The 12,162-nt window shown below is 35.4% G+C and overlaps 1 protein-coding gene across 6 annotated transcripts in view; it reads left to right on the top strand.

Annotated features, from left to right (window-relative positions):
- The window catches only part of LOC115211979 (probable tubulin polyglutamylase TTLL9), a 58,141-nt gene extending 46,488 nt beyond the window's left edge, over window positions 1-11,653 (top strand). For 5 of the 6 annotated variants that reach the window (XM_036502682.1, XM_029780765.2, XM_036502681.1 and 2 more), the window contains 4 exons: window positions 2,638-2,771; window positions 7,081-7,194; window positions 8,919-9,040; window positions 11,298-11,653. In XM_036502682.1, coding sequence (XP_036358575.1) covers window positions 2,638-2,771; window positions 7,081-7,194; window positions 8,919-9,040; window positions 11,298-11,368 — 441 coding nt within the window. In that variant the 3' untranslated portion in view covers window positions 11,369-11,653. The remainder of the gene's footprint in view (window positions 1-2,637; window positions 2,772-7,080; window positions 7,195-8,918; window positions 9,041-11,297) is intronic. The other variant, XM_036502683.1, reaches the window with a different exon arrangement.
- The last annotated feature ends 509 nt before the right edge of the window (window positions 11,654-12,162 follow it).

Raw genomic sequence — 12,162 nt, 5'->3', positions numbered from 1 at the left:
ATTGACTCAAAGAGGCAAAGTTATATGCAACTGAATTTGAACTCAAAAACATGAAACATCAAGCTAAAAAGGCATAAAACATGTAGCCTTGCACTCTAACTACTGTTTGATCAAATCACCACATTTGTTTTACTGATTTCAGTCATTGGATTGTGTCTCTTTAAGGGGTTGTTTTTGAAGTGAAATCACATCAATACCAGTAGTCTGGTAGTTATTTTATTGGTCTCTTTTTATTGAATAGATAAGTTATCTTTGTACATTGAAAAACACAGACACAAGCAAAGAAAACCCATATATACAAACAGAGAGAGAGGTTATATATTAGTGAGCTCAGAATAAGAGCTAAACAGTCTGAGAGACAAAAGACATTCTGGTGAAGGAACTGAAACATCTTTCTGTGAAATATATGTTCAAAGTGATTCTAGATGACAAGAAACCTATAATATTGGTTTCAAATTTTGGCACAAGGCCAGCAATTTCAGAGAAGGAGGTAAGTTAATGGCAGAATTTGAACACAGAATGTGAAGATCGGTGAAATGCCACTAAGCATCTTGATTGGTGTGCTAACAATTCTGCCAGCTTGTCACCCTCTAATGAATATCTTAGAATCTCTAGAGGTTTTTATAACAACTTGCTGAAAGCTACATGTGTGAAATAGCATGTTGATGGTGGAATAGAACTGTAGATATAGTCATAAAAGCTAAAAGACAAGCGTAGGAAGATTGGAAGAAAGTGGATAACAAAGAACAATACCATGTGATTAGGAGAGAAGCTGAGTCAGATATGTACATAACTCAAAGAGGAGTAGATAGCAAGAAATTTGCCAGTGTTCTGTAATGAGAGGGTCAGTGGTGTGAGGTATTTCAGATTGTGTTAAGATAAATGAAGATGCTGGGTAAAAGTGTTTGAAATAATGTGTATACTCGCCTTCACTGATGTTAAGAAGAAGAGTTTTGGAAATAGTTTACAAGAGGCTACTGAGTGAAAATGTATGGGAGAAAGAGGGTGAAGGATAAAAACCACCATCAGTCATAAATGACCATGGGATTGCACATAGAAAGTTCCCCATCTAAGGTACAAATCTGGGCAAGGTTGTTGTAGAAGACTAGTAGTTACCTATGCATGCCAGTCTCTCCTCTCCACACCACTGACGTTGTCCAAGGGAAAGGCAAAAGCCAATACAACTTGGCACCAGTGATGTCACAACTCATTTCTACGGCTGAGTGAACTGGAGTGACATAAAATAAAGTGTCTTGCTCAAGACACAACACACAGCCTGGTCTGGAAATCAAACTCACTAACTCATGATTGTGAGCCTGATGCTCTCACAACTGAGCCATGTGCCTACTACTTCAAATACATACAACAGATGTGCCAGCTATTGATGTGGACATTTATATGACATCAAAATGATGGTCATTAGGGATATAAAGACATGGAAAACAATTGATCCAATAGGTATAGTTGCTGAGATGCTGAAAATGCTTGGTGAACTAGGGGCTTTAAGCTAGTCACATGTACAATCAACCAGGTAATGCAGCGAGGTGTCATGACCAGTGACACAGCAGTATAATCATCAACTTCTATACAGGCAAAGAAGATGCACCAGAGAGTGAGTGAGTGAGAGAGAGAGAGAGAGAGAGAGAGAGAGAGAGAGAGAGAGAGAGAGAGAGAGAGAGAGAGAGAGAGAGAGAGTGAGTAGGGACTAAAGACATTAAACTGAATAAGCACATTATAAAGGTAATGGAAAGAGTATTAGCACAATTAATTAGGAAGAGAATCAACTTCAATGAGAAGTTCATGTAGATTGGGGTTACAACTGATACATTCTTCATAATGAGGCAGCTGCAAGAGAAGTCTTAGCTAAGAGTATGCTTATCTACCTAACATCTGATCTGGAGAAGGTCTTTGACAGGGTACCATCATCTACAGTTTTGTGATCTTAAGGAAACTTGGTGTTGATGAATGGCTAGTGAGAGCAGTGAAAACCATGTACAAAACTGCAGCCTGCAAAGTGAGAGTTGGCAATGAGTTCAGTGAAGAATTTCCTGTGTAACTCCTTCCTATTTATCTTAGCTATCCAAGCTATAGCAGAGTAGTTTAAGCCCAACTGTCTATTGGAACTCTTATCTGCTGATAACCTAGTCCTTACAGCAAAGACTTTAGGGAATTTAGTACACTATTCTTGTAAAAAATACATTTTTTTATATTTGCTCTTTTAGGTTTGTTTTTATCAGGGACTAAACAAACCAATAACAACTTACGACTCTCTGAGTTCCCTAATGAGTATTGACTGCATTTACTTTGTTAATTTTACTTTAATATTATTACAATCCTTAAGGTGGCTGAATTGTTAGCACATTGGGCAAAATGCCTAGCAGCATTTCATTCGTCTTTATGTTCTGAGTTCAAATTCCGCCAAGGTTGTCTTTGCCTTTCATCCTTTCAGAGTCAATAAAATAAGTACCTTTTGAGAACTGGGGTTGATGTAATTGACTTACCCTCTCCCCCAAACTTGCTAGCCTTGGGCCAAAATTTGAAACCAATATTCTTACACTCCTATCAAATATGGCCTCTATCTCTCTACTTCTAAACTGTCAGTAATGGTATAGCTATATAATGATAATGTTTCTTCAGGTGAAAGACATATTTCTGCAAATTGACTTCACTATCATCAGAAGTCTGCAGAGTGTACAGAAAATAATCATCAATGACAAGCATTGTTTTGAAGCTCTCGGATATGACATTTTAATTGATGATCAACTAAAAGTGTGAGTTAAAATTGCTTTCTCTCTCTTTATTCACAGTTTTTATGTTTATATATACTGTATTCATAAATGTATTCATAAATGACACATGCGCAGATTAGATGCACCCTAATTTCAGCTGCACACATTCAGAAAGAAAAGTTCATAGTGCATTAAAGGCTGTGGGAGGCCCATCTTCACATGTGAGACCTGGGGTGATTTTGTTGAGACCATTTTGTTTTGAAAAAAGTGTCTTATATGCCATCAGATATGGTATGTTTAAATATTGATTTCTGACATACGAAAAAGGTTTCAAATTTTGGTGGGGTTAGTATAGTTAATTAAATGGAATTAAGCACTTGAATGTTACTTTATCATCCCAGAAAAGATGAAAAGCGACACTAACCTCTATGTGATTTGATCCCAGAATCTAAAATGCTAAAACTAAATACCATAAGGTATTTGTTATTGTCTCATGAGACCCATTTGTAGACACCATAAGGATAAATAATTACTCTTAGTAGCAGAAGAATACATAATTGTCCTGTATTTAGTTGAAATGTAATACTAAACTCAAATCATTATGAAGTCAATAGTTAATCACCCATTGATGGATGTGTTTGATGGAAATGTGATGCAAATTATCTGCATTTGTCACACTTGCATGTATTAAATTTTAGTCCATTACTCAACTGATTCAACCACTCTTCCATTCTTAACCCATCTATGTTCTTTAACAAATACATTACCTTTATTTAATCCATCATCCTTACCAAATCCACTTCTGCTAAGCTATTTGACTAATCAGTCCCCTCTTGATCAATCCATCACCCTTAACCAATCACTAAACCATTTGACCAATCCACTGACCTTAACCAATACATTACTCTCATCCAAGCCACTGCATAGGTGTTTAATTAATGAGAACTGCTAATGATTGTGTCAATGATATACCAGACAGTAAGCCACAAGCTCATTGATTTATATCTTGTCACAGAGGCTGTGCTGTGTCCATAACTAAGATACTAAAGTAGTCCAACTGCAGCATGATGAGCAAATAAAGAAACCTGCAAGCAGTTGCTTGATCACTTAGGTTTAGCAGTCCAATATCCCTCAGATCTTAACAAAAATGGAAGGATATATAGGATATATATAGTATAATGTAGTCTTAGATATATGTTTGACAAAAATATGGGATAATTATAGTTAGAACACTTTTAATCACAAGTTTGCTCAATCACTACTGACATTCGGATAAAAAACAATAACAACATCAGCATTGTAAAATTGATGAGTGTTCTGTTTGTTATCTTGTAGTCCAGTGTTCAATCCCTCCTGTTGCTTTGGCATAATTTTTGCCAGAAAAGTAATATTAAGAAATTAAGGAAACATGAGGAAACATGAAATCAATTATGCAAGAAGTTGTGTAAACAAAGTATGTTCAAAAAGTATCTGACTATTTTTTCCTACCAAAACTGATGCCATGTGGGAAAAAACCTTTGAGTGGGAGGTGATGCCACTCTTCCTGTGTATGCAAGAAAATTTTGTGCTTGTTGGCCATGTCAGTTCTTGGCTGTTAAGCCTAGAGTACAGATGTGTAGTGCACGCTTGTCAGATTTTCGTTTTCACACAAGATGACCAAAAACATTGAGCAGAGACCATAAACCCATGTTTCTTAACCAGTGATGACAGTCTTCATGAAGTCTGGATCATGGTTTGCACAGTCTAGCATGTCCTGAGTGATTTCCATGCAGAGTTGCTGCTGCCACTCTGCCAGCACCTAAGGAATGAATTTTGCTGACACTCTCTGCATGCACAAATCCTCCATTAAAATGGAATGCATTGATTCTGTGCTCATTTCCACTTCGTGGGTAATTTCCTGGATTGTTATAGGACAGTCTTCCATGACTATTCTCAATTGGCTCCATGTTTTGTCTTGTGGATGGTCTACCCAAGTATGCCTCACTCTCCACTGGGCTGGGCCATGTTTGAAGCAGTTGTACCACTCCTTGATCCATGTTTTGCCTATGATATCATTACCAAAAGCCTGCTGAATCTTCTGGATAGTATGAGCTTGAGTTTGACTAGGATTTTGGCAAAACTTGATGAAATATATCTGCTTGATGTGTTTGGTGAAAACGAAAATCTGATGAGCATGCACTACATGTCTGTATCCTAGTCATAAACCAGGAGTTGACTGAGCCTACCATCATGAAAAATTTTACACATACATTGTGTAAAAAAAGGATTTCACCCATGTAGCATTAGTTTTGGCTGGAAAAAAATAAAGATAGATACTTTGTGAATGTACCTTGTATCTTAAAAATTTGCTGGATGAACAAAGTTGAAGATGGTGGGGTTTGAGGGTGGTGGTGGTTGTGGTGATGATGATGATGGGGGTTGGAGGAGGAGGAGAAAGAGGAAGATTAACAGAAGGATTCACTGAGAGACATAGACAGCCATATTTAAAAACTGGCTTACAGATCAAACTAATGGTTTATATATCAAGAATGCACCTGTGTTACTACTTTATTATTTTGTGTTTATATGAAATTTTTCAGTTACATCTCAAATTACCTAAGCAATAAAGGTTACGACAATCTGGGATCATTTTGAAAAAATTTAAAGTTGTATAAGTAGGATTTGCAGAATAGGAGTTGTGATAAGAATGCTTCTACTGTGACATCCCTGTCATTAGCAAAGACGCTTTACTATAGATAGCTCTGTTCAGTGAATTGTATTGCCCTCGTGGGACTTGTTGACAGGCACCATGAAGACCATTAATTGCTCTTAGCAGTAGAGGAATACATAATTATCCAGCATTTAGTTGAAATGTAATACCAGACTCAAAATTATTCTGAAATTAATAGAGATGGATGCATTTGATAGAAAAGCGATGTAAATTGTCAGCATTTGATGTGTTAAGTTTTAGTTGATTGGTTAAACATCATCATCATCATCCTCATTTTATGTTTGTTTTCCATGCTGACATGGTTTGGCTGTCTCACAACATTTTGCCACCTGTGGTCCGTTGCTTTCCCATTTGTTGTGATCGTTCCTCTTGCCACCTGTTACATTCCTTTATCATACCATCTACTGCAAACCTTTGTCATCTCATAACACAACAACAGAGAAAAAAACCCAGCTAACTTTCTTGTGAATATTGTTATTTCTGGTGCAATTTTTACAGCTAGTTTCCCTTTCCAGCACAAACCAGCTAACAGCTTAGACTGAGTGCAGTTTATTGTACCATGTCTGTTGTAAATATATAATTAGATCTCTAATAAAAACGCAGTGGAATATTTAAACACAGAAGAATATCTGTTTCAAAATTATTTGGTAAATAATTCATGCAAACATAAAAATTTCTAAAACTTCCTCACCAATTTAACTTAGAAAGTAGAGATGTAAAGATATTAAAAATAAACCATACTAACTGAGAATCTGAGCATAATCGAATGTCTGTAATTTTTGTTTTTATACAAATTGACAATATTGAATATTTCAGCAATGAGGAAGTTTTATTTTGAATTGTGGTGCAGATTCCATTCATTTTTATTTTTGGAAACTCTTGATTTCCCCACTGTTACTAACATTCTAATTCAGAAATTATGCAGTGAAGAAATTGAATCTATTTTCTATTTATGATATTGTCTGGAGATTTGATTCTCTGTCTATACTCATACACAGGCAAACATGACTGCACAAAATGCACACAAACACACAGAAACACATACAGACACACATATGTACACCCATACACACTCACATACAATAGTAATTTTGTCTGTTCAAACTGAGAAACAAAAAATATTACTCTGGCATTTATTTGTGACATTAATACTTCATTTCTGTTTTAATGACAATGAAATTATCAAGGATACTTTTTGTTTCCAAAAATGAAAAATGATATGGCAGACATTTTGATGAAATTTGTTAACTTTCAATCTGAAAGGAAGCTTTATTTTAATGGTATTCACCAAAAATAAATGTTTATTTCTTACAAATTGGTCACCCTGGATTTTGTGATTTTTATATGACTCCTGAAATTATAAATCATCAGTGTCTAGTTATTTTATGTTTCTGTGTATATTTAACTTCTCTTGTTTTTTGTCTCATATATAACAGACTTTCGTTGTTTTGTGTCTCATTTTTGACTGACCATCATTATTTTGTGTCTCATATTTGACAGACTTTCACTGTTTGGTGTCTATTTGACTGACTATTGCTGTTTTGTGTCTCATATTTGAAGGAATTTTGTTGTTTCATGTCTCATACTTGACTGACTTTTGTTGTTTTATTAATGACTAACTGATGAAAACCCTTCTTTCAGATGGCTGATTGAAATTAATGCTTCTCCTTCATTCACTGCTACCAGCAAAGAAGATTATGATTTGAAATATGGTCTCTTAACTGATGTATTTAACATTATAGATATGGAAAATAGGTATGCTATTGTGTTATTATATGCAACAGCCTACCATCTAGCTAACTTCCTATCTCAACAGTTAGCTTGAGAATTGGCTAATTAACTCAGTCAGTGAATCAATCAAATTAACGCTCTGTGAAATGGGATTTAAATGGTATATGGCCATTTGTAAGATATGCTAAACTACTTGTGAGATGCATTTTATATAAAGTACATTTATGTAAGATGTATTTGATGCACCCACAAGCATGCACGCATGCTCACACACATGCACAACACACACTCTCTCTCTCTTACATATCTGTAAGACATACCAGTGCCAACTAAATCAATTTAAATGTTCTCTAACACTGAAGTGTATTCCAATACCTCTTGCTTGCAACAAAAATTCTGTTACTAGTCTGGAGAGGATGAGCTAAATTGTAGAAAGAAATCTGTTTTTTTTTTTAAATTTCATTTTTTAAATTATTTCGTCCTCTCATCACCCTCATTGTACTCTCCCTCACATGACTCTATATTAGCTACTTTTCCTAGTCCTTCATCTGCAGAACTCTCTGGAATTCCCAGTCCATATTTTTCTTAACAGCTATCAGTTTGCAGCTGTTCAGGAGGAAAACTCAATCTCACTATCCTTGAAGGATACACAAAAGCTATGCAGCACACTGATCCTGCCTTCAGACTAAATTATCCCTTCACTCCCTCTACTTGTGCATCCTTCCAAATTGGAAGCAATTGACTGCTTTATCTCTCTCTTTTTTCTTAACCCTTCACTCCCTAAGGAGCATAGGCCTTCAACAACTTTCCACTCTTCTCTTCTATGCTAGCATTGAAAAATAGGTGTTGAATGAAAAAATTTAGAAATTCTTCATTCAAAATTCATTGGTTGGAGCTCCAGGATGCACCAGTCATATCAACAAGTTTGGTGATGGTTTTCCAAGTTCAGTTCATGAATTTTCATGTTTTCATTTGTTTGGGAGGTCGACGGTTGTCTTGAGCAAGGTTGGTCTTCAAGTGACAAGTGATCATTCCTAAAGCATGGAAACCACTTGTAAACTTGAGTTTTGCTCATGGCAGTGTCCTTGTGAGCAGAAAGCAGAATTTCATGGATGCCCGCTACTCCTTGGTTTCAGCTATCACAAAAATTGATGAACGGGGAAGAAGCATTGCAAAACAAAGATGCACTGCATGCAGTATGACTTCACCTGCCACCATATACATACAGCTTATTCTACAGTCTTTGAATTAAATTTTAATTTTATTTATAAGAGCTTTTATGTTTTCTCAGTTTCTTTTCATCTACTTTGCCTTTATATCAGTTTAGAATGGTTTATAAATATTGATAAATACATCAATTCTGGAAGAACCTTTTATTTTTTAGCTGGTGCCATTCTTAATGGTAGCCATACTATTCTAAAGTAAAAGTCTTTTTCAGTTATTTTAACTAAAACAAGTTTAGCAAGTTTGTACTAAATCAATTAAGTTATGGAGCAAGTCTTAGAAAAAAGAGTTACTACAGCATTTATAGTAATAGTTGAAGCTGGTTACTTAAAAAGCATTGTTTTTTAAATTACAAAGTCTACAGTATTACGATATTTGAAATAAGTTGTTAATGTAAGTCTGCATGATCAGGGTGAAACTGAGGCTAAATGGCTAATTTTTGGTTTTGTTGTATATGTTTAAATAAACAGAACATTACAAAGATTTATGAATGAAACATAATTTTCCTTTTTCTATTTTCATAGATTAACAGGCAATGAAAAAAGAATTGGTGGATTTGATTTACTATGGCATGATGGACCAGTGCATTCCGATGATGCTAATATAATATCTAATGGAGCCAACTCAACCCATAATTCCTTTTTAGGTTAGTATGTCAAACAGTAGCAGAACAAGTCCTAAAAATTTGCTATTGGTTTGAATCGAATCTATAGGTTAATATCAACCATACATGATGGGAAATTCTTTCTTTATTGATTTGGTCTGACAGAAAGTACTCAGCCTACAGACTATGCTAACATATCTAGTTGAATTAGTCTTATTAGAAATGAAAAACTAGGAGATGATGCCATCATGGCGAACAATGATTTCATCAGTGTCAGCATTGGTATTGGTGTCCTTGGCATCGGCACTGTTGCCACAGCCATCATTGTTGTCATTTAATGTCAACTTTTCCATGCTTGCATGTGTCAGACAGAATTTGTCAAATTCAATTTTCTACAGTCAGATGCCCTTCCTGTTGCCAACCCTCACTTGTTTTCAAGCGAGGTAATATTTTCCCGAAGGTAGATATATTTCTCACAGAAGACTGGAAATGAGCAGCATTGCTTGTATGGTGATGATGTTCAGTTACTATTACCATGCTATGTCTAGATGAGTGTGTGTGTGCATGCACACACACTCACATACACACACACGTGCACACACATGTACAAAGGGTACACACGCATACAAAGGGCCTTTTCAGTTTCCCTCTGTCAAATCCACTCACAAAGTTTTGGTTGTTCTGGTGCTATAGAAGACAATTGCCCAAGGTGCCACACAGTGGGAATGAACAGAAGAATACATGGTTAGGAAGCCAAGCTTCTTCACCACACAGTCATGCCTTGTAAATGAGAAATTCTGAGAGAAAAGAAAACTATATTCAGATCAAGAAATCTTAACATAGGAGTAAAATCTTTGCTTTTATCACTAATTTGGCTGGGCTTATATATCTGACAGCATACTTTTTATCTGATCTATCAACTGAGTCAACTGTATTGGACAGCTGCAGTTTCAACTTCTGTAAACTAATGACTGAGCTTTTTGAAAATAGGTTTTTGTTTTCAGGAAAGTTTATGAGAGAAACTGCAAAATCTCAATACATGGTCAGTTATCAAACTAAATTGCTGACATGACTGTGAATTTAAGAAGTTTGCTTTGCAACAGTATGGTGTCAGGTTCAATCCCATAGTGTGGCATGCTATGCAACTGTCTTCTGCTACAGTTCCAGGTTGACCAAAGCTTTGTGAGTAGATTCGGTAGATGGAAACTGAGAGAAGTCCATTGTGTGTATATATGTGTTGTGTGTATGTGTGTGTGTGTGTGCACATGCGCATGCACAGGTTGGATGAAGTTCATTGAGACAGAATTACAGCAAGCAAATATCCTTGCTGTTGCCAACCCTCATCTGTTTCCTAGCATGGTGGTATTTCCCCATGGCCAGAGGTCTTATGAAAGATTGGAATAAATGACACCACCTGTATGACAGTGAAACCCATTTACAACTATCATGCAATATAAAGTCAATGAGACATAAATATACATTTTTCACATGACCCCGAGTTTTGTTGCTTAATTGAATGTTCCAGAAAGAATTGTAACTCACTATATATAAGGAAACCAGCCCCCTGATTTGAAGTTGGTTTGATACCTCTCAGTCCTTGAGTCAATTTTGTAATTTTCCAATTAAAAGTGATAAAAATGCATATGAGTGTATGTGTGTGTGTGTGTGCATGTGTGTGTGCATGTGTGTATCATCATCTTTACTTATGTTCATTATTTTTCATCCTTGTATGGGTCAGACGAAATTTTTTGAGGCATATTTTTCTATGGTCAGATGTCCTTCCTGCTGCTAACCCCTAACCTGTTTCTAGGCTAGCTAATTTTTACCAAAGGCCAGACATGTTTTTCATGGAAGACTGAAAATGAACAACATTGCTTGTGTGACAATGATGCTCATTTATTTCCACTGTGTGATATATAGACAAGGATACACTCAAATGCACTCACATATCTATCTGCCTGTCTGTCTGTCTGTCTGTCTGTCGTGCTCTCTCTGTATATACGTATATACATGTATATATGTATGCAAGTACATATATAAATATATATGTATGTATATATATATATATATATATATATATATATATATATATATATGCATGTGTGTGTGTGTGTGTATATATATAATATATGTGTATATATATGTTTATATATATATATATATATATATTTGTGTGTATATATATATAAATTTGTTGTGTAAAATATGGATTCATATATATATATACACGCACACACACACATTTTTTTAGCTTTTATAAAGAGACCTTGTGTTTTTATTTTTTCTGTCATTTGTTTAGGTTGTGTAAATAACCGCAAGACTCAATTACAGCACATCTACACTCAGGCATCATCAAAGAAGATAAGTTGAGACTGGCAGCATTTGCATACTCCACATAATCTTTTGGTTTCTATGTCAGCTATTTCGACTCCAGTTGAAATTTTCTAAGCAAGACAGAAGATTCAAATAGAATCATTTGATATTGATTTTTATTTTTTAATTTGAATACATGATAATCGTGTTCTTTACAGCAAAGAAGCAATTCAGGAAACGGTATGTTATTTTCTATTGGACTGAAATTAAATGAAATGAAAGTGAAATCGTTTTTCTGCTTGAGTTTCGAGTTTTAATAAAAGCAAGTGAAAGTCTGAAACATGTTTGTCGATGTAATTGATAATTTTATGTCAATTACCATAGCACTACTGTTATAGTAATTGATTATGTTCTCTAGAGATACTTACGAATCTATACTTTTGAGTTGGAATATTGCCAGAATTGTTTTCTAGGTTACTAACCTTTTTTGTAGCATGGTGGAGTGTTGAACCCAAACATTAAGTAAGGATTCTGAACTTAAAACTAACCAAAGTACATACATCATTTACCTTCTGTCTTTTACTTGTTTCAGTCATGAGACTGCAGTCATGCTGGAGCACCACCTTGGAGAATTTTTGGTCAAATGAATTGACCTCAGTACTTTGTTTTTCTCTTTTAAGCCTGGTACTTATTATATAGGTCTCTTTTGCTGAACCACTAAGTTTTGGAGATGTAAACACACCAACAACGGTTGTCAAGTAGTGGTGTGGGACAAACACATGCACACACACATGCACACACACATGCACACACACACACACATGCACACACACACACACACACACACACAC

This window comes from Octopus sinensis, linkage group LG1, assembly GCF_006345805.1.
Source record: "Octopus sinensis linkage group LG1, ASM634580v1, whole genome shotgun sequence".
NCBI lineage: Eukaryota > Metazoa > Mollusca > Cephalopoda > Octopoda > Octopodidae > Octopus > Octopus sinensis.
This window is presented reverse-complemented; position numbering and strand designations above follow the sequence as displayed.